Source organism: Zosterops lateralis, assembly GCF_965231275.1.
Source record: "Zosterops lateralis genome assembly, chromosome: 29".
In the NCBI taxonomy this organism is placed as follows: domain Eukaryota; kingdom Metazoa; phylum Chordata; class Aves; order Passeriformes; family Zosteropidae; genus Zosterops; species Zosterops lateralis.
The window spans coordinates 4351556-4374229 of NC_139789.1; the positions used below are offsets into that span (position 1 = coordinate 4351556).

The window sequence follows — 22674 nt, forward strand, 5'->3', positions numbered from 1 at the left end:
CCTTTACCTACAGCCTCCAAAATCCTTCACCTGTAGCACCTAAATCTTTCACCTGCAGCCCCCAAATCTTTCTTCCTTTGCAAATCCTTCACCTGCAGCCCCAAATCTTTCTTCCTGCAGCTCTAACTCCTTCAGCCCCAAATCCTTCACCTACACCCCAAACTCTTCCTCCTGCTCTTCACCTTTCCTAAACTTCACCTGGAAATCCGGCACCGTGCTCAGATCAGGGATCAGATGGATCCATCCCAGATTCCCAGCGGGAATTTTGGGTGTCCCCAGCATCTCCTGGGCTTCACTGACCCCAAAAAACTTCTCCCAGCCTGACCCCGGCCCTCCAAATGACCCCGGAGCCTCTTGGGGACTCAAAAACATCTTCAAAGGGGACACTGAGACACCGGGATGTGTCACTGGCCATTTTTTGGGGACAGTGAGACCCTGGAATGTGTCACCAGCCGTTTTTTGGGGTCACCCAGACCCCGGGATGTGTCACCAGCTGTTTTTTTGGGGACACTCACACCCTGGGATGTGTCAGTGGCTGTTTTTTGGGGACCCTCAGACCCTGGGATGTGTCACCAGCTGTTTGTTGGGGACACCCAGACCCTGGGATGTGTCACTGGCCGTTTTTTGGGGACATTCAGACCCTGGGATGTGTCACCGGCCATTTTTTGGGGACAGAGTGGGGTCCCCACGTCCCTCCAGCCCCCAGAGACCCCCGAGCTGCTCCAAATGACCAGGACCTGCTGTCACCGTGTCCCCACAGCCCTGACCCCACAGAATGTCCCCAGAACAGCAGGGGACACTCTATGGGGTCAGGGCTTCCGGATTTCCAGGTGAAATTTAGGAAAGATGAAGAGCAGGAGGAAGAGTTTGGGGCTGCAGGGGAAGGATTTGGGGCTGAAAGATTTGGGGCTGCAGGGGAAGGATTTGGGGCTGCAGGGGAAGGATTTGGGGCTGAAAGGTTTGGGGCTGCAGGGGAAGGATTTGGGGCTGAAGGATTTGGGGCTGCAGGGGAAGGATTTGGGGCTGCAGGGGAAGGATTTGGGGCTGAAGGATTTGGGGCTGCAGGGGAAGGATTTAACCCCAAAAACTGGGTCACCCCATCCCTGTGTCCCACTCCCCTTTCCCAGCCCCGGGCAGGATCCGCGGGGGTGTTTTTGAGGCCGGAACCGGCGGGTTTGCGGTGAATAAACCCCGCGGTTGTTGTTGCCGTGACGACCCTCCCGCAGTTCCCATCCCGGAGATGTTTTTCTTTGTTGTGACAACGACGCGGTGACAACGCCGAGGGGCCCCGGCTGGGAGGGACAGGGACACCCCGACACCCACGGGGAGCCCGCTGAGGATCCAGGGTGGGGTTTGGGGGGTCCTGGTTTGTCCCCAACCCCTCAAAGGGGAGAGGTGACATGAGTTTGGGAGGTCTCAGGTGCTGTCACAGTAGAGGGGTGACACGGGCAATGTGCGGGTTGGGGACGTGGATGGGGACACTGGGGTTGGGTCTGTGGTGGCCACACACAGGACAGAGCCAAAGTGGCCGGTTTGGGGTGGTGACACCACAGTGGTCGAGGACATTGAGGGGTCTCCAAGCCTCGCTGGGCAGAGAGAGACCCCAGAGCTCCGCAGGGTCCCTGTTTGGGGTGTCCCCCACGGCCAATCTGCGGGTTGGGGACACTGATGGGGACATAGGGGTTGGTTCTGTGGTGGCCACAGACAACAAGACAGAGCCAAACTGGGCAGGTGGAGTGGCTGGTTTGGGGTGGTGACACCAGGGTGGCCAAGGACACTGCGGTGTCCCAGAGTGTCACTCAGCACACAGTCCTGGAGCTCCCCGGGGTCCTTGTTTGGGGTGTCCCCACATGGCCAAACTGTGGTGTGGGGACACCAATGGGGACACAGGGGTTGGGTCTGTGCTGGCCACGCACAGGACAGAGCCAAACCAGGTGGGTGGCATGGCCAGTTTGGGGTGGTGACACCATGACCAGGGACACCACAGTGTCCCAGAGTATCACTGGGCACAGAGGGGTCATGGAGTTCCCCGAGGTCCCTGTTTGGGGTGTCCCCCCATGGCCAATCTGTGGCTTGGGGACACCAATGGGGACACAGGGGTGGGTTCTGTGGTGGCCACACACAGGACAGAGCCACACTGGGTGGGTGGAGTGGCTGGGAACCTCCCGAGCTGCTCGGTTTGGGGTGGTGGCACCGTGACCGGGGACACCCCTGTGCACAGAGGGGTCCCGGATCCCCCCGGGGTCCCCGCTGGGGGTGTCCCCGCCCTGTCGCGGGTGTCGCAGGGGGTGACCCCTCCCCAGCCCACGGGGGCGGTTGTTATTCCGCTCAGGTCCGCGGGCGCTGCCGGAGCCCGTTCCGGGAGAGCGGCCACATCCATCGGCCCCGCGCTCGTGAACGGGCCCCGCGCTCATTAACGGGCCCCGCGCTCATTAACGGGCCCCGCGCTCGTTAACGGGCCCCGCGCTCATGAACGGGCCCCGCGCCCATGAACGGGCCCCGCGCCCATGAACGGGCCCCGCGCTCATGAACGGGCCCCGCGCCCATGAACGGGCCCCGCGCCCATGAACGGGCCCCGCGCTCATGAACGGGCCCCGCGCCCATGAACGGGCCCCGCGCTCGTTAACGGGCCCCGCGCTCATGAACGGGCCCCGCGCTCATGAACGGGCCCCGCGCCCATTAACGGGCCCCGCGCCCATGAACGGGCCCCGCGCCCATTAACGGGCCCCGCGCTCATGAACGGGCCCCGCGCCCATTAACGGGCCCCGCGCCCGTTAACGGGCCCCGCGCTCGTTAACGGGCCCCCGCAGCCGGGACAGACCGACCCGCGGACCGACAGACGGACAGCAGGGAGGGCCCGGGCCCGGGGACAACCCGCGGAGCTGCCGGGATGGACGGCCCAGGAGGGGATGTGGAGGGGACAGGGGACAGCCAGGAGGGGACAGGGGACAGCCAGGAGAGGACAAGAAAAGCCAGGAGGGGACAGAGGGACCCAGGAAGGGACAAGGGGGAACCAGGACCAGGAGGGGACAGGGGACAGCCAGGAGGGGACAGGGGGGACCCAGGAGGGGACAGGGGACAGCCAGGAGGGGACAGGGGGACCCAGGAGGGGACAGCGGGACCCAGGAGGGGACAGGGGACAGCCAGGAGAGGACAAGAAAAGCCAGGAGGGGACAGAGGGACCCAGGAAGGGACAAGGGGGAACCAGGACCAGGAGGGGACAGGGGACAGCCAGGAGGGGACAGGGGGGACCCAGGAGGGGACAGGGGACAGCCAGGAGGGGACAGGGGGACCCAGGAGGGGACAGCGGGACCCAGGAGGGGACAGGGGACAGCCAGGAGGGGACAGGGGGATGTGCAGGGGACAGGGGGGACCAGGAGGGGACAATGGGATGGGAAGGGGACCGGGGACAGCCAGGAGGGGACAGGGGGACCCAGGAGGGGACAGCGGGACCCAGGAGGGGACCGGGGACAGCCAGGAGGGGACAGGGGGATCCAGGAGGGGACAGGGGACAGCCAGGAGGGAACAAGGGGACCCAGGAGGGGACAGCGGGACCCAGGAGGGGACAGGGGACAGCCAGGACGGTGGAACCTTTCCCGCGCTGTCCCTCGTCCCCTCAGCCCGGTGCCACCCGCAGTGTCCCCGCAGTGTCCCCAGTGTCCCCGCAGTGTCCCCGCAGTGTCCCCAGTGTCCCCGCGGGGTCCCCGGGCAGCCCCAGGCCGCGGGAATCCATTTGATTTTTGTGGTTTCCATGGAAACGGCGCTGCCCTTCCCCCCCTGCCCTTCCCCTCCCCCTCCGGCAGCCGGAGCCGCACCTGGGACAGGGAGGGGACACAGGAGGGGACACAGGAGGGGACACGGAGGGGACACGGGGGGGACACGAGTGGGGACACTGGAGGGGACATTGGAGGGGACACGGGATGGGACATTGAAGGGGACACAGGGATGGGACACAGGGATGGGACACAGAAGGGACATTGGAAGGGACACTGCAGGGGACACAGGGATGAGACACAGGAGGGGACACGGGAGGGGACACGGGGGGGACACAGGATGGCACACTGGAGGGGACACGGAAGGGACACGGAGGGGACACAGGAGGGGACACGGTGGCGATGCCACCAGCTCGCCCCTGTGAGTGATTTTGGGCCGGGGACATGAGGATGGGACACTGGAGAGGACATTGGAGGGGACACAGGGAGGGGACACGAATGGGGACACAGGATGGGACACGGAGGGGACATTAGAGGGGACATTGGAGGGGACATGGGAGGGGACAAGGGGGGGACACGAGCGGGGACACAGGAAGGGGACACAGGAGGGGACACGGGATGGGACACAGGAGGGGACACAGGAGGGGACACAGGAGGGGACACAGGAGGGGACACGGTGGCGATGCCACCAGCTGGCCCCTGTGCCTGATTTTGAGCCGGGGACACGGTGACACACGGGTGACACACACAGGTGACACACACAGGTGACACACACAGGTGACACACGGGTGACACACGGGTGACACACACAGGTGACACACACATGTGACACACGGTGACACACACGGGTGACACACTGGATGTGACACCGGCCACAATCCGCAGCAGCCCCTCCCTGGCTCATTACCCAGGCTGTTAATTGCTGTTAATTGTCCCCGCTCATTAAGCCAGGCTCATTAATGACACACACACCTGCTCACAGTGACACGGGTGGTGACACTTCTGGGGACACTGCTGCGACACCGGTGACGTCATCCCTTTGGGGATTAAACGCCAGTTTGTGGCTTAAATAATAAATATTATATTTATTATTATACATATAATATAATATAATATAATACAATATTATATTATATTGTATTATATTATATTATATTATATTATATTATATTATATTATATTATATTATATTATAGTAATTTATTATTATATTTATTATATTATTACATTTATACTAATTTATATTATATTTATCATAATATTATTATATATTTATATAAATAGAGATATAAAATTAAATAAATATAATATAAATAAAAATAACTAAATACAAATAAATATATAAAAATAATTATAGGTATAAATATATATAAATATATTATAAATATAAATATATTTTCTATTTCTATTTCTATTTCTATACATATACATATACATATAATAACAACAATAATATAAATATATACTCTTTATTATTAATAAATAAATAAATATAAAAATAATGGTAATGATATAGTTTACTATATAAAGTATTTATTAGTAATAAATAAATATAAAAATTAATGGTAATTATATCCTTTACTATATAAATACAGATTCTTTATTATGAATAAAAAATTATAACAAATTAATGGTAATTCTATCCTTTACTATCTAAATCCTTCCTAAGAAAAAAACCAAAACCAAACCGTCCTGTGTGCTGAGGAGGGAATAAATAAAATAATAAATAAAATAATAAATAAAATAATACATAAAATAATACATAATAAATAAAATAACAAATAAAATAATAAAAAATAAATTATAAGGAGAACAGATAAATAAGAGAATAAATAATAGACAGACTAAAACAAACAAACAAATAAATAAATAAAATTAATAAATCAAGAAATTCAATTTATCAGCAAATATCTTGATTTTCCATCCATCAATCAGTGGAATTCTTATTATTTATTTTATCTCCCGGTGCTGGTTTTATGTCCCCGGAGTTTGTTGGTAAAGACAAATCCGTCATTCCTCTCACGGGCTGGAATTGACGGAAGTGGAAATCAATTAATGAGCACAAGTAATTAATGGTGAAAGGCACAACAACAACAAAAGGCTCCGAGGGCTCGTTTCCTGCCCCGGCCCCGGCGAGAACAGAGGGGCTGGAGATGGGCCTGAGATGGGTTTGAATGTATAGATTTATTTATAGAATGATATAGAAATATATTGTATGTAGTTTTTATTTTTTTATATATATATTATATATATTATATCTATTTTATGTAATATATTATATATAGTATGTTATCATATATATTATATATGGTAGGATGAGGTGACGAGCACGGCGGTGGCAGAAGTGGCAGCTCCGTCCCCAGATGAACAATTAGCCCGGGGGCAAATGAGGCTCCTGCGGTTTTTGACCCAATTTCTCCAGCGAAACTCGACGGGGGAAGGAGGAGGAGGAGGAGAAAGGCTGAGCTGGTCACACATGTCCCTGTGGGTGTGTGCACAGGCGTGTGACATGTGTGTGACATGTGTGTCACATGTGCATGTGGGTAGCAGTGTGTCCCCAGACAGGGCCGAGACCTGGGGCAGTGTGGGGACAGGAATGGGGACAGGGACAGGGACGGGGATGGGGACAGGGCAAAAGAATGGGGACGGGGACAGGGACAAGGATGGGGATGGGGATAGGGATGGGGACAAGGATGGGGACAGGGATGGGGATGGGAACAGAGACGAGGAAGGGGACAGGGGATGGGGATGAGAATGGGGACAGGGATGGGGATGGGGACAGGGATGAGAATGGGGACAGGGATGGGAATGGGGACAGGGATGGGAATGGGGACAGGGATGGGGATGGGAACAGTAGACGGAGGCGGGGATGGGGATGGGGACAGGGATGGGGACGAGAATGGGGATGGGGACAGAGGACAAGAATGGAGACGGGGATGGAGACAGGGACGGGGGTGGGGAACAAGAATGGGGACAGGGACAGGGATGGGGACAGGGACGGGAACGGCAACAGCGACAGGGATGGGAACGGGGACAGGCACGAGGATGGGGACGGGGATGGGAACAAGGACAGGGATGGGAACGGGGACGAGGAGGGGGCGGCGGCTTCGCAGCTCTCGCCGGGTTTATTTTTGCCGGTGACGGAGCCGAGGCGGCCTCGGCGCGGCCGCCGTGACTCACCCGGCACCGGGAGCTCTGCGGGGCTGCCGTGGGCAGGGACGGGCAGGGACAGGCTGGGGTGCAGGGATGCTGGGATGAGCAGGGATGAGCAGGAATGCAGGGGTGGGCAGGGATGAGCAGGGGTGAGCAGGAATGCAGGGGTGGGCAGGAATTCAGGGGTGGGCAGGGATGTCAGGATGAGCAGGAAGGTGCAGGGATGCAGGGATGAGCAGGGATAAGCAGGGATGCAGGGGTGGGCAGGAATGAGCAGGGATTCAGGGATGCTGGGGTGGGCAGGGATGAGCAGGGATAAGCAGGGATGCAGGGGTGGGCAGGAATGAGCAGGGATTCAGGGATACTGGGGTGGGCAGGGATGAGCAGGGATAAGCAGGGATGCTGGGTTGCTAAACCATGCCGGGATGTCCGGATGAACAGGGATGAAAAAGGATGCAGGGCTGAGCAGGGATGGAGGGATACAGGAATGCAGGGGTGAGCAGGGATGAGCAGGGATGAGCAGGAATTCAGGGGTGGGCAGGGATGAGCAGGGATGAGCAGGAATTCAGGGGTGGGCAGGGATGAGCAGGGGTGAGCAGGGAAGCTGGGGTGGGCAGGGATGCCAGGATGAGCAGGAAGGTGCAGGAATGCAGGGATACAGGGATGCAGGAATGCGGGAATGCAGGGATGCAGGGATACAGGGATGCAGGAATGCGGGAATGCAGGGATGCAGGGATACAGGAATGCAGGAATGCAGGGATGAGCAGGGATGGAGGGATATGGGAATGCAGGGATAAGCAGGGATGAGCAGGAAGGTGCAGGAATGCAGGCATACAGGGATGCAGGAATGAGCAAGGATGAGCAGGGATGAGCAGGGAGATGCAGGGATGGGCTGGGAGGTGCAGGGATACAGGGATGCAGGAATACAGGGATGGGCTGGGAAGAGCAGGGATTCAGGGATGAGCAGGGATTCAGGGATGAGCAGGGAGATGCAGGGATGAGCAGGGATGGGCTGGCAGGTGCAGCGTTGCCGGGCTGTGGAAGGATCCTGCAGGGATTCAGGGATTAGCAGGGATCTGCAGGGGTCTGCAGGGGTGTGCAGAGATTTGCAGGGGTGTGTGGGGCTGCAGGAATTCAGGAATTCAGGGATAAAGAGGGAGCCAGGGATGCACAGGGATGTGCAGGGATTCGGGAATGCGGCGATCCCTCCCACCCTGCGCTCCTTCCCTGTCCCATCCCTGTCCCTGTCCCATCCCTGTCCCATCCCTGTCCCATCCCTGTCCCTGTCCCTGTCCCTGTCCCTGTCTCTGCCCCTGTCCCTGTCCCCATCCCTGTCCCATCCCTGTCCCTGCCCCTGCCCCTGCCCCTGTCCCTGTCCCATCCCTGCCCCTGCCCCTGTCCCTGCCCCTGCCCCTGTTCCTGTCCCTGTCCCTGTCCCTGTCCCTGTCCCATCCCTGCCCCTGTCCCTGCCCCTGCCCCTGTTCCTGTCCCTGTCCCTGTTCCTGTCCCTGTCCCTGTCCCTGTCCCATCCCTGTCCCTGCCCCTGCCCCTGTCCCTGTCCCATCCCTGCCCCTGCCCCTGTCCCTGCCCCTGCCCCTGTTCCTGTCCCTGTCCCTGTCCCTGTCCCTGTCCCATCCCTGTCCCTGCCCCTGTCCCTGTCCCTGTCCCTGTCCCTGCCCCTGCCCCTGTCCCTGCCCCTGTCCCTGCCCCTGCCCCTGTCCCTGTCCCTGTCCCATCCCTGTCCCTGTCCCATCCCTGTCCCATCCCTGTCCCTGTCCCTGTCCCTGCCCCTGTCCCATCCCTGTCCCTGTCCCGGTCCCTGTCCCTGTCCCTCCAGCTCCACCCTCAGAGCTTCCCCGGGATGGTCCCCGCGCCCCCCGCGCCCCCCGCCCGGGTCCCCCCAGCACCGGGAACAGAGGGGGACACCGGACACGGAGGGGTCCCGGTGGCACAGAGGGACACGGAGCTGTCGCCCCCGGAGCTTGGGGACACAGAGGGGTCCCGGGTGGCACAGGGGGGTCCGGCTGGCATAGAGGGGACACGGAGGGGTCCCGGTGGCACAGGGGGGGGGGTCCTGATGACACAAGAGGGGACACGGACCCGCCATCCCCGCCATCCCCGCGTGCCGGGGGCGGTACCGGACACCGGGGCCGGGGCGGCGGCTCCGCCTCTTCCTGCGGCGGGCGGTGAGTGCGGGGCGGCCCCGGGAGGGGACGGGGAGGAGCCCACGGGGGTCCCCAGGGCTGGCCGGGGGTCCCCGGGGATGCTCAGGGGTCTCCGGTGCTTCCTGGGGTGTCCCCAATACTGTCCGGGTGTCCCCAATACTGTCCGGGTGTCCCCAGTGCGGCTCGGGGGGTCCCCAGGACTGGCCGAGGGTCCCCAGCGCTGTTCGGGGGTCCCCAGTACAGTCCAAGGGTCTCCATTCTCCCCCCCGCCCCCAGGTGTCCCCGTTGTCCCCAGGTGTCCCCATGCCCCTCCCTGACCGTGTCCCCGCAGGCAGCGATGCCGCTGGAGCCCCTGGTGTGTCCCCGCACGGCCACACGGTGAGTGTGTCCCCTCCTGCTGTCACCTGTGTCCCCTCCTGCTGTCACCCGTGTCCCCTGGCCGTAATGTCCCCCAGGGGGTGGCACTGTCCCCATGTCCCCAGGGGTGGCACTGTCGCCACGTCCCCAGGGGGTGGCACTGTCCCCATGTCCCCAGGGGGTGGCACTGTCCCCATGTCCCCAGGGGATGGTGGCACTGTCCCCACGTCCCCAGGGGGTGGCACTGTCCCCGCAGGGTCACTTGCTGTCCCCATGTCCCCAGGGGGTGGTGGCACTGTCCCCATGTCCCCAGGGGATGGTGGCACTGTCCCCATGTCCCTGATGTCCCCATGTCCCCAGGGATGGCACTGTCCCCACAGGGTCGCTCGTTGTCCCCATGTCCCCGGGGGGGTGGCACTGTCCCCAAGTCCCCAGGGGTGGCACTGTCCCCGAAGGGTCACTCGCTGTCCCCATGTCCCTGATGTCCCCAGGGGTGGCACTGTCCCCTGTCCCTGATGCCCCAGGGGTGGCACTGTCCCCACGTCCCCAGGGGTGGCACTGTCCCTATGTCTCCAGGGGTGGCACTGTCCCCACGTCCCCAGGGGTGGCACTGTCCCCATGTCCTGCCATGTCCCCATGTCCCTGGGGGTGGTGGCACTGTCCCCTGTCCCTGAAGTCCCCAGGGGATGGTGGCACTGTCCCCATGTCCCCATGTCCCCAGGGGTGGCACTGTCCCCTGGCCCTGCCATGTCCCTGATGCCCCAGGAGTGGCATTGTCCCCTGTCCCTGATGTCCCCAGGGGTGGCACTGTCCCCTGTCCCCACGTCCCCAGGGGTGGACTGTCCCCGCAGGGTCACTCGCTGTCCCCATGTCCCCAGGGGATGGTGGCACTGTCCCCATGCCCTGATGTCCCCAGGGGATGGTGGCACTGTCCCCATGTCCCCAGGGGTGGCACTGTCCCTTGTCCCTGATGTCCCCAGGGGTGGCACTGTCCCCGCAGGGTCACTCGCTGTCCCCATGTCCCCAGGGGATGGTGGCACTGTCCCCTGTCCCCATGTCCCCAGGGGTGGCACTGTCCCCATGTCCCCAGGGGATGGTGGCACTGTCCCCATGTCCCCAGGGGTGGCACTGTCCCCATGTCCCCAGGGGATGGTGGCACTGTCCCCGCAGGGTCAGCTCGGTGCTCCACAGGGACGTGAAGCACTTTGGGAAGCAGCACCTGTTCGATGGCAGCGACGAGACCTGCTGGAACTCGGACCAGGTGTGGGGACAGGGACAGGGGACACCTGTCACCCCCCCCCGTGCCCTGTGACACCGCGGTGACCCCACTGTCCCCACCCAGGGCACGTCCCAGTGGGTCACCCTGGATTTCCCCAGCCCCGTGAAGGTCTCCCAGCTCCACATCCAGTTCCAGGGGGGATTTTCCAGCCGGCTCTGCACGCTGGAAGGTGAGAGAGGCCCCTGGGGCTGGGGGCTCCTGCCTCAGTTTACCCGCACCTGGGGCCCGCAGGGGGGGACAGGGAGGGTCGGGGAGAGTTGTCTGCCCTTCCCAGAGCCCCAGGAGGGGTTCAGGAGCACCTGGGGCAGCTCTGGGGGGGATAAACAGGAGCTGGGAGCCAGGAGAGACTTTGGGACAGCACCTGGGAGCACTGGACAAATCCATGGGTGAATAAAGAGGAGCTGGGAGCCAGGGAACATTTTGGGAGCACCTGGAGCAGCTCTGTGGGGGAATAAACAGGAGCTGTGAGCCCGGGGAGACTTTGGGACAGCACCTGGGAGCACCTGGAACAAATCCATGGGTGAATAAACAGGAGCTGGGAGCCAGAGAAGATTTTGGGAGCACCTGGAACAGCTCCATGGGTGAATAAAGAGGAGCTGAGAGCCAGGGAAAATTTTGGGACAGCACCTGAGAGCACCTGGAACAAATCTGTGGGTGAATAAAGTGGAGTTGGGAGCCAGAAAAGATTTTGGGAACACCTGGAGCAGCTCCGTGGGTGAATAAAGAGGAGCTGGGAGCTCCTGGATGCTGCTGGGAGCCTGAAAAGATTTTGGGACAGGAGCTGGGAGCACTTGGGGCAGCTCTGTGGGGGAATAAAGAGTAGCTGGGATCTTCTGGGTGCTGCTGGGAGCCAGGGAAGATTTTGGGACAAGACCTGGAGGTTCCTGGGAGCACTTGGGGCAGCTCTGTGGGGGAATAAGAAGAGCTAGGAGTCTGTGGGTGCTGCTGGGAGCCAGGAAAAAAAAATTGGGACAGGACCTGGAGGCTCCTGGGAGCATCTGGAGCAGCTCTGTGGGTGGACAAAGAGGAGCTGGGAGCACCTGGAGCAGCTCCATGGGGGAATAAAGAGGAGCTGGGAGCTCCTGGATGCCCTGGGAGCCAGGGAAGATTTTGGGACAGGAGCTGGGAACACCTGGAACAAATCCATGGGTGAATAAAGAGTTGGGAGCCTCTGGGTGCTGCTAGGAGCCAGAAAAGATTTTGGGACTTTGGGACAGCACCTGGAGGCTCCTGGGAGCACCTGGAGCAGCTCTGTGAGGGAATAAAGAGGAGCTGGGAGCCTCTGGATGTTGCTGAGAGCCAGAAAAGATTTTGGGACAGGAGCTGGGAGCACCTGGAGCAGCTCCATGGGGGAATAAAGAGGAGCTGGGAGCCAGAAAAGATTTTGGGAGCACCTGGGAACACCTGGAACAAATCCATGGGTGAATGAAGAGGAGCTGGGAGCCTGTGGGTGCTACTGAGAGCCAGGAAAAAATTTGGGAAAGGACCTGGAGACTCCTGGGAGCACCTGGAGCAGCTCTGTGGGTGAATAAAGAAGAGCTGGGAGCCAGAAAAGATTTTGGGACAGGAGATGAGAGCACCTGGAGCAACTATATGTGAATAAAGAGGAGCTGGGAGTCAGAGAAGATTTTGGGAACACCTGCAACAGCTTTGTGAGGGAATAAAGAGGAGCTGGGAGCCTCTGGCTGCTGCTGGGAGCCAGGGAAGATTTTGGGACTTTGGGACAGCACCTGGAGCTTCCCCCTTTGCCCTCCCCAGGCTGCAGAACTGGTGAGGAACTGGTGAAAATATCAGAGCTCTACCCCCAGGACAACCACACCATGCAAATATCCTTTCCCAGGGTGATGACGGGGGGAATTTGGGGTTTTTTTGGGGGGAATTTTGCTGCTCAGGGCAGAATATGGGTTTTTTTGGGGGGAATTTTGCTGCTCAGGGCAGGTCTGGGGGGGAATTTGGGGTTTAGGGGGGGAATTTTGCTGCTCAGGGCAGGTCTGGGGGGGAATTTGGGTTTTTTTGGGGAATTTTGCTGCTCAGGGCGGGTCTGGGGGGGAATTTGGGGTTTTTTGGGGGGAATTTTGCTGCTCAGGGCGGGTCTGGGGGGGAATTTGGGTTTTTTTGGGGGAATTTTGCTGCTCAGGGCGGGTCTGGGGGGGAATTTGGGGTTTTTTGGGGGGAATTTTGCTGCTCAGGGCGGGTCTGGGGGGGAATTTGGGGTTTTTTGGGGGGAATTTTGCTGCTCAGGGCGGGTCTGGGGGGGAATTTGGGGGTTTTTTTGGGAATTTTGCTGCTCAGGGCAGGTCTGGGGGGGAATTTGGGTTTTTTGGGGGAATTTTGCTGCTCAGGGCGGGTCTGGGGGGGAATTTGGGTTTTTTTGGGGAATTTTGCTGCTCAGGGCAGGTCTGGGGGGGAATTCGGGGATATTTTTGGGGAATTTTGCTGCTCAGGGCGGGTCTGGGGGGGAATTTGGGTTTTTTTGGGAATTTTGCTGCTCAGGGCAGGTCTGGGGGGGAATTTGGGTTTTTTTGGGGGAATTTTGCTGCTCAGGGCGGGTCTGGGGGGGAATTTGGGGTTTTTTTTGGGAATTTTGCTGCTCAGGGCAGGTCTGGGGGGGAATTTGGGTTTTTTTGGGGGAATTTTGCTGCTCAGGGTGGGTCTGGGGGGGAATTTGGGTTTTTTTGGGGGGAATTTTGCTGCTCAGGGCGGGTCTGGGGAGGAATTTGGGGTTTTTTGGGGGGAATTTTGCTCCTCAGGATGGGTCTGACATCCCAAATCCTCCTGTTACCCCTTCACTGGGCACTGCACAGATTCCAGGTGGAGGAGACGGTGCTGGACAAGCTGAGAATCACCTTTGGGAGCAGCACGGATTTCTTTGGCAGGATCGTGGTTTATCACCTGGGGGTGCTCGGGGAGAGGCTCCAGGGGGGCTGAGCTGAGCCCACCTTGGGGGGCTCTGAGACCCCCTGAGGGGTGTCACTTGTCCCCTGAGGGGTGTCACTTGTCCCCTGAGGTGACACTGCTGAAGGACACGGGGCGGGGGGGGGGTTGTGTGGAACGGGATCAATAAATGATCAATTCCTGTTTTTAATAATTAATTATTAATGATATTGTTGCTGCTCCTGGGAACGAGCCCTCAATAGGGTTTGGGATGGAGGAGAAATGTGAGAAATGTCCCCTCCCTGTGTTGTCACCCCTGAGCTGTTTGGGGTGGCAGAGACACAGAGTCCTGCAGGGTTTTCCTTCCTGCAGCTTTTTGGGAGCTTCTCTTCCCTTCTGCACAGGGATTCCACAGTGCTGGGGGAAAATTTTCACCCAATTTCCCAAAAAACTGCCCAAAAAATGGGATTGAGGAGCTGGGATGGGCTGAGGCAGCACACTGGGCTCCACAGATGAGTTTAATTCTTAATTAAAAGTTTACATTGGGCTCCAGAAATGAGTTTAATCCCAGTTAAAAGTTTCCATTGGGCTCCACAATGAGATTAATCCCAATTAAAGTTTCCATTGGGCTCCACAATGAGTTTAATTTTAATTAAAAGTTTATTTCCAATGGAAAACATGGAGTAGCAGGAATTCCACAAGGCTGAGAGGAAATTTTCACCCAATTTCCCAAAAAACTGCCCAAAAAACTGGGATTGGGATGGGCTGGGGCAGCACATTGGGCTTCAAAATGATCTTAATTCCAATTAAAAGTTTACATTGGGCTCCAGAAATTAGTTTAATCCCAATTAAAGTTTACACTGGGCTCCACAATGACTTTAATCCCAATTAAAAATTTACATTGGGCTTCACAATGAGTTTAATCCCAATTCAAAGTTTATTTCCAATGGAAAACATGGAGCAGCAGGAATTCCACAATGCTGAGGGGAAATTTTCACCCAATTTCCCAAAAAGTTGCCCAAAAAACTGGGATTGGGATGGGCTGAGGCAGCAGAGTTTAATCCCAATTAAAAGTTTCCATTGGGCTCCACAATGAGTTTAATCCCAATTAAAAACTTTCTATTGAGCTCCACAATGAGTTTAATCCCAATAAAAAGTTTATTTCCAGTGGAAAACATGGAGCAGCAGGAATTCCACAAGGCTGAGAGGGAAATTTTCACCCAATTTCCCAAAAAACTGCCCAAAAAACTGGGATTGGGATGGGCTGAGGCAGCACATTGGGCTTCAAAATTATCTTAATTCCAATTAAAAGTTTCCATTGGGCTCCAGAAATTAGTTTAATCCCAATTAAAAGTTTCCACTGGGCTCCACAATGAGTTTAATTCCAATTAAAAGTTTATTTCCAGTGGAAAACGTGGAGCAGCAGGAATTCCACAATGCTGAGAGGAAATTTTCACCCAATTTCCCAAAAAGTTGCCCAAAAACCTGGGACTGGGATGGGCTGAGGCTCCACAATGAGTTTAATCCCAATTAAAAATTTCCATTGGGCTCCACAATGAGTTTAATCCCAATTCAAAGTTTCCATTGGGCTCCACAATGACTTTAATCCCAATTAAAAATTCACATTGGGCTCCACAATGAGTTTAATCCCAATAAAAAGTTTATTCCAGTGTCACACACGGAGCAGCAGAGCCCAGGCAGGGCTGGAATGGATTCTGGGCCCCCCTGGCAGAGGTTTTGGAGCCACAAAAAGCAGAAATTTGTGGATTTTTCCCCTCCTGGAGCCCGTTCCAGGCTGGGGTTGAGCTGGAGGTGCCTCATTTCTTCTTGTCCTTGTTCTGGAACAGCCTCAGGATGTGACTCTCCATCACCTGCTGGACTGAGGGGGACACGGCTGGATAGGGGGGCTGGACATGGATTCCCTCTTGTTTTCTGAGGGAAATTCCTGTTTTCTGAGGGGAAAATCCCTTTTCTGAGGGAAATCCTCATTTTCTGAAGGAAAATACCCATTTTCTGAGGGGAAAATATGTTTCCTGAGGGAGATCCCCCATTTTCTGAGGGAAAATCTCCATTTTCTGAGGCAAAGTCCCTTTTACTGTTGGGAAACCCATATTTTCTGAGGGAAAATCCTGTTTTCTGAGGCAAAATCCTGATTTCTGAGGGAAATCCTCATTTTCTGAGGGAAAACCCCCGTTTTCTGAGGCAAAATCTCTTTTTCTGAGGGAAATCCCCAATTTCTGAGGGAAAACTCCCATTTCCTGAGGGGAAAATCTGTTTTCTGAGGGAAAATCCCCATTTTCTGAGGGGAAAATACTTTTCCTGAGGGAAATCCCCATTTTCTGAGGGAAAATTCCTTTTTCTGAGGGGAACCCCATATTTTCTGAGGAAAACCCATTTTCTGAAGGGAAACCCTTGTGTTCTCAGGGGAAACCCATAATTTCTGAGAGAGAATCCTCATTTTCTGAGGGAAATCTCCATTTTCTAAGGGGAAAATCCTGTTTTCTGAGAGGAAAAGCCCCATTTTCTGAGGAAAACCCCAATTTTCTTAGAGAAAATCCTCATTTTCTCAGGGGAAACCCCACGTTTTCTGAGGAAAACCCATTTTCTGAGGGGAAGCCCATGTTTTCTCAAGGGAAACTCCATATTTTCTGAGGGAAAAATCCTGATTTCTGAGGGGAAAATCCTATTTTCTGAGGAAAAATCTCCATTTTCTGAGAGAAAATCCCAGTTTCTGAGGGAAATCCCCATTTTATGACAGAATATCCCAGTTTTCTGAGGGGAAACCCCATATTTTCTGAGGAAAACCCATTTTCTGAGTCAAAATCCCTTTTTCTGAGGGAAAACTCCCAGTTTCTGAGGGGAAAATCCATTTTCTGAGCGAAATCCCTGTTTCCTGAGGGAAGTCCCATTTTTCTGAGGGAAAATCCCCTTTTTCTGAAGGAGAAGCCCCATTTTCTATGTGAAACCCATGTTTTCTGAGGAAAACTCGTTTTCTAAGGGAAAACCCTTGTTTTCTCAGGGGAAACCTGTAATTTCTGAGGAAAAATCCCTGCTCTCTGAGGGAAAATCCTGTTTTCTAAGGGGAAAATACCATTTTTCTGAGGAGAAACCTCCCATTTCCTCAGGAAAACCCATTTTCTGAGGGAAAACCCTTATTTTCTTAGGGGAAACCCATATTTCCTGAGGGAAAATCCTTGTTTTCTCAGGGGAAAATCCTGATTTCTAAGGGGAAACACTCATTTTCTGAGGGAAATTCCCCTTTTTTTCTGAGGGAGAAGCCCCATTTTCTATGTGAAACCTGTGTTTTCTGAGGAAAACCCATTTTCTGAGGGAAATTCCCATTTTCTGAGAGAAAGCCCATTTTCTCAGGGGAAACCCATATTTTCTGAGAAAAAAACCCCATTTTCTGAGGAAAACCCATATTTTCTGAGAGAAAATGCCCATTTTCTAAGAGAAAATCCCAGTTTTTTTAGGGGAAACCCCACATTTTCTGAGGAAAACTCATTTTCTGAGTGGAAAATCCTCATTTTCTGAGGGCAAACTTGCCTTTCCTGTGCCCCAGGGCCACGGCCAGGTCCATGGGGGTGTATCCCGAATCCGCCTCCTCTGTCAGGTCGGCACCTCCAGCTGTGGGTCACAAATGGGGGAAAAAACACAGGAAAAGGGGCAAAATTCCCCATCCACACCCAGCCAAAGGTGGGATTTACAACACACAATTCACACTTTGATTCACAAAGATGTGGATTGAAACCTTCAGAGGAATTAAGATAAATAAATCTTAAGGTGGAAATGCAAGCTCAGTTTTAAATAAATAAATAAATTTGTGAATTTCTTAAGCAAATAAGAGACTGAATTAGTAAGAAAATTACCTAAAATGTAATTTAAAATTTAGTAGCTTTATCTTTTACAAAGTTAGTCAAGTTCTAGTCATAACAAAACAAAAAAAAAATTTAAAAATGTACATTAAAAAATGTAGCCTTGATGGAACAGAGTTATATGTGTAAAATTTGTGTAAGAAATCACAAATATTGCCACAAATCAACCTTAGGTTAGGATAATTCCAGCAAAAATGCAGAAAGATCGTGTTTAAGCCTATTTTTATTCTAAAAACAGAATAAAAATGCACTGCTTTGAGGATGCCAGGACTGATTTTAGCCATGCAATAAAGGACTTTAATTTTACAACTTTAATGAGGATGTGCAGGAGACTGGAGAGGAGAAAGCAGCAAATTCAGGGAGTTGGGATCAGCAGGAGCTGATTTATTTATATGTATTTATATGTATTTATATGTATTTATATGTATTTATATGTATTTATATGTATTTATATGTATTTATATTTAAATTTATTTAATTTTATTTATTTATATTTAACTTTATTTATTTCTATTTAATTTTATTTATTTATATTTAATTTTATATTTATTTTTATTTATTTTTATTTCTTTTTTGCCTTACCCAGCAGGGCCTCCACACACTTGACGTGGTTCCCCCGCACGGCGTAGAGCAGGGGGGTGCCCCCGTTCTGTGGGGTGGGAGAGGGGAGGGAAAAGTCATCCCTGAGCTCACACAGCCCCTGCCTGTGCCCCTGGGGGTGCCTGATCTGCTGGGATCCCATTCCAGACTGTCCCATTCCACACTGGGATCCCAGTCCAGCCTCTCCCAGATCTGGGATCCCATTTCAGCCTCTCTCAGTTCTGAACTGGGATCTGCTGGGATTTCCCCCTCCAGTTTTGCCCAGTTTGAGGCTGGAACTCACTGGGATCCCATTCCAGCCTCTCCCAGCTCTGGGATCCTATTCCAGATTGTCCTAGTTCCACACTGGGATCCCATTCCAGGCTCTTCTAACTCCAGGCTGATGTCCCCTGGCTGTGCTGGTGGCACTGGGGAGGTTTATCCTGATGTCCCTGCTGTCCTCTGGCCATGCTGTCCCCAGTGTCCCTGATGTCCTCGGTGTCCCCAGTGTCCCCGATGTCCCCAGTGTCCCTGCTGTCCCTAATGTCACTAATATCCCTAATGTCCCTGCTGCTCCCTGGTGTCCCTGATGTCCCTGCCATCCCCTAGTGTCCCTGCTGTCCCCAGTGTCCCTGATGTCACTAACATCCCTAATGTCCTTGCTGCTCCCTGGTGTCCCCGCTGTCCCTTATGTCCCTGTTGTCCCCAGTGTCTCCCACTGTCCCTGCTGTCCCTGCCATCCCCCACTGTCCCTGCTGTCCCCAGTGTCCCCGCTGTCCCTGCCATCCCCCAGTGTCCCCCAGTGTCCCCGGTGTCCCCCGGCCTCACAGGTGTCCCTCACCCAGTCGTAGGTGTTGATGTCCACGTCCCTGTCCAGCAGCAGGGTGACAATGTCGGTGTAGCCGCCCATGCTGGCCAGAGCCAGCGCGCTCTCCCGCTCCTTGGCCAGCGCGTGGGGGTCCGCGCCCTGGGGACACGGGGACAGCAGTGGGACATGGGGACAGTGGGGACACACGGGGACAGCGGGTTCAGCGGTGACACACGGACACGGCGCCCCCGCGTGGCCGCACACCGCCCCTGCGCGCCAGTTACCCACCCTAATCCTTACTGGGAATATTCTCATCTCCCAGTTCCCTCATGCAAATCCTTACTGGGAATATTCTCATTTCCCAATTTCCTCCCCTGGGAAGATCCCAGGACTAAAAATAGAGGGAGATCCCAGAACAAAAGAGGGAGATCCCAGGATTAAAAAGGGAAGTCCCAGGATGGCAGAGCCAGCTCCCAGAATAACAAAGGGAGATCCCAAGGCTAAATACAGATCCCAGGATTAAAGAGGGAGATCCCAAGATTAAAGACAGATCCCCCGGACTGAAGACAGACTCCCAGGATTAAAAGCAGATCCCAGGCTGGTGCTGGATCCCTTTGGCATCCCCTGGAATCTTTTGGCAGCATCTGGATCCCTTTGGGAACTCCTGGATCCCTCTGGAAGCCCCTGGATCCCTTTGGCAGCCTCTGGATCCCTGTGGATCCCCCAGATCTCCCCTAGGGCCTCACCCACTCCAGGAGGTGCCGCACGGTCTCGATCTCCCCGAAAGCTGCAGCCCAGATCAGGGGGGTGAAGCCCCTCTCGTCAGGTTTGTTCACCAAATTCTCACCTGGGGGAGGTGAAAACAGCCCTGGTGAATCCCCACTGTGCTCCCAGTTAAACCAGTTACACCAGTAAGGGCTGGGAAACCACCTCCAGCAGCCGGTGGGTGGTTGGGATTTGATTGAGGATTTTTTGAGGATTTTTCCCCCTGGAAAAAATCTCCAAAAATTGGAAAAATCTCCCCCCCAAAAAAGACCCCAAATTTTTGGGGAGGTTTTATGGCTGAGGGGAAACCACAGTGAGGGTTTGAGGTCACCAGGAGGGTCCTGGCAGGGCCAAAGGGGGACACTGACCTTTCCTCAGGTGCTCCTTGAGCTGGATGAGCTCCCCTTGTGCGGCCAGCTGGTGGATGGACAGGGCTGGGGGAGAGAAATCCAGCAGGGAAAAACAATTCCCCAAAAATTCTGTAGGTCTCTGAAATCCTGGGGTGGTCCCAGCCCCTCCTTTTCTGTCCCTTTTGGGTGTCCCCAGCCCCTCCCCTGCTGTCCCCATGTCCCCTGGGGGGTCCCCAACCCCTCCTTTGCTGTCCCCAAAAATCCTGGAGTGTCCCCAAACCCCTCCCCTGCTGTCCCCATGTCCCCTGGGGCAGCTCTGGAAGACACAAATCCATCAAGGAAAAACAATTCTCTAAAAATTCTGGGGGTCGTCAAAATCCTGGGGTGTCCCCAGCCCCTCCTTTGCTGTCCCCAAAATCCCAGGCTGTCCCCAACCCCTCCCCTGCTGTCCCCGTGTCCCCTGGGGTGTCCCCAGCCCCTCCCCTGGTGTCCCCCTGTCCCCTGGGGTGTCCCCAGCCCCTGCAGCCCCTGGGGACACTGGTGGCACTCACTGTCCAGCGTGGCTGGCAGAGCTGACACTTCGTTGCCTCGTTGTCTGTTGGTCAAAGTGTTGGAATGTTTCAGGGGGAAACCTGCCAGAGACAGCACAGAGAGGGAATTTAATTTAAATTTAATTTAGATTTAATTTAATTTTAACTAATTTTAATTAATTCTCTGTTTATTTGGGTTTATTCGCTGTTAATTTGGGGTTTATTATCTTAATTTTGGATTTATTCCCTATTAATTCTCTATTAATTTAGGATTTATTTTCTTATTTTTGGGATTATTCTCTATTTTAATTCTCTATTAATTTAGAGATTTAATTTAGGGTTTATTATCTTCATTTTGGGTTTTTTCTCTATTTATTTTGGCTTTATTATCTTCATTTTGGGTTTTTTCTCTATTTATTTTGGGTCTATTCTCTATTAATTTCAGGTGGAGCTGCAGCCACCTCTCAGGAAGAGTTGACACCAAACTCTGGGATTAGGATTTTCCATGTTTAAAGCAACAATTTTAGGCTCTTTCTCGGGAATCCTAAAGTGTTTCCAGCCCCTGAGCCATGGTTAAATTGGGAAAAATCCAGGGAAAAATGAGATTTCCAACTCCAATTCCAGCGTGGAGCTGCAGCCACCTCTCAGGAGTTGGCATCAAACTTTGGAATTAAGATTGGAATGGGATTTTCCACATTTGAAGCTCTTTCCCAGGATTTTTGGGATGAGAGGAGCCAGGAATTTCCCCTCAGTGCCCCACTCACCATCCAGGGCCTCGCTGCTGCTCTGGGAATCCACAGGAGCACCTGAGGAATTCTTTAAACTCTCAGCTCCACCTGCAAAAACCCGGGAAAACTTTGCCTTGGGGAGGGAACTCTTTGGGACGTCCCAAAAATCTGGATGAGCCCGTCCAGCTCGGGATATCCCGAGCAGATCCCAGTTCCCAGCAGGACCCTGGGTGCAGTTTGGTGCCCTCAGCATTCCCGGCTCACCATCCCCACATTCCTGGAGCGCCATGTCCTCGCTGTCCCCCGTGGCTGCCAGCTCCTCTGCTGCCTTTTCACTCTTTATTTTCCTTTTTTCACCCAATTCTGGGGGTCCTGTGCCCCAGGGGGACACCTCCTGTGCTCCTTCACCTTGCCAGCACAAGGATGGGGCTGGAAAAGGAGGGAAAATAGGGATGTGTGAGACAGACCCCGAGGGCTTGGGACCCCCAAACTGCAGCGGGGTTTGGGGTACCCTTTGTCCTCCCCATCCCTATTCCTGGGGTCCCTATTGCCATTCCCATCCCTGTTTGTCGGGTCTTCCCTTCCCTTCCTCGTTCCTGGGGTTCTCCTTATTCTATGCATTTCTGGGGTCCCCCCTTCTGTCCACATCCCTGTTCCTGGGGTTCCCCTTTTCTCCTTATTTCTGGGATCCCCCTTCCCTTCCCACCCCTGTTCCTGGAGTTCCTCTCACTCTATTTTGGGGGTCCCCGCTTCTGTCCCTCTCCCCGACCCCGTTCCCGGTCCCGTTCCAGATCCCATTCCCGGTCCCGATCCCGTTCCTTTTCCCCGTCCCCGGTTCTCGTTCCCTCTCCCCGATCCCCGTCCCCGTTCCCTTTCCCCGATCCTCATTCCCATTCCCATCCCCGATCCCGTTCCCTCTCCCCTCTCCCCATTCCTCTCCCCATTCCCGTTCCCTCTCCCTATTTTCATTCCCTCTCCCCGTTCCCCGTTCCCGTCCCGGTCTCCCCGCGGCCTCTCCGCTCCCTCACTCCGGTTCCTGCTGCGGGCCCGGGCCGGTTCCAGCACCGCCCTCCCCGCTGAGCGCGGCCTTAAAGCGACACCGGGGACGGGCCCTGGGGGACAGCGGAGCCACCTGGCCTTGGGGACACCTTGGGGACACTTTGGGGACACGTCGGGACGAGACCGAGGGGGCAAAGGCCGCGACACCCCCAGACCCTCCTCAGGGCAGGAGCCGGGCACGGCCAAACCGGGAACCACCGAGTGTCCCCAGCGGTGATAAACCTGGAGCTACCGAGTGTCCCCAGGGATGACAAACCTGGAGCCACCGAGTGTCCCCAGCGGTGACAATGGCGACTTTGGGGAGGTGACACAATTTTGGGGAGACCCCCTGTAGCAGCGCTGAAGCGGAACGTTGACACCGAGCCCGCGTTTCCAGCCGGGGCTGTTTTCCCTGCTGGGGGTTTCCGTGCGGGGCGGTTTTGGGGGCGGCACCAGCGGA

General features: G+C 54.8%; 2 protein-coding genes across 4 annotated transcripts; one reads left to right on the plus strand and one right to left on the minus strand.

Moving 5' to 3' along the window:
* Window positions 1-9036: 9036 nt before the first annotated feature.
* On the plus strand, window positions 9037-13763 carry NR2C2AP (nuclear receptor 2C2 associated protein). Of its 2 annotated transcripts, XM_083879987.1 has the most exons (6): window positions 9037-9052; window positions 9363-9409; window positions 10559-10649; window positions 10731-10836; window positions 12426-12493; window positions 13470-13762. In XM_083879987.1, the coding sequence occupies exons 2-6, from the start codon at window positions 9369-9371 to the stop codon at window positions 13593-13595; spliced, it is 432 nt and encodes a 143-aa protein (XP_083736113.1). In that variant the 5' UTR covers window positions 9037-9052; window positions 9363-9368; the 3' UTR covers window positions 13596-13762. The 2 variants fall into 2 exon arrangements, with proteins under 2 accessions (XP_083736113.1, XP_083736114.1); XM_083879988.1 differs by lacking the exon at window positions 9037-9052 and having other exon boundaries at window positions 9364-9409; window positions 10580-10649; window positions 13470-13763.
* A 1416-nt stretch (window positions 13764-15179) lies between these two features.
* Window positions 15180-22649, minus strand: RFXANK (regulatory factor X associated ankyrin containing protein). Of its 2 annotated transcripts, none has more exons than XM_083879924.1 (10): window positions 22492-22649; window positions 21441-21605; window positions 21213-21284; window positions 20470-20550; window positions 19937-20002; window positions 19550-19650; window positions 18837-18962; window positions 17999-18065; window positions 17088-17168; window positions 15180-15420 (listed from the first exon to the last, which is right to left on the minus strand). In XM_083879924.1, exons 2-10 carry the CDS (start codon window positions 21463-21465, stop codon window positions 15359-15361), a joined length of 681 nt encoding a protein of 226 aa, XP_083736050.1. In that variant the 5' UTR covers window positions 21466-21605; window positions 22492-22649; the 3' UTR covers window positions 15180-15358. The 2 variants fall into 2 exon arrangements, with proteins under 2 accessions (XP_083736050.1, XP_083736051.1); XM_083879925.1 differs by lacking the exon at window positions 22492-22649 and adding an exon at window positions 22205-22444.
* Window positions 22650-22674: the final 25 nt, after the last annotated feature.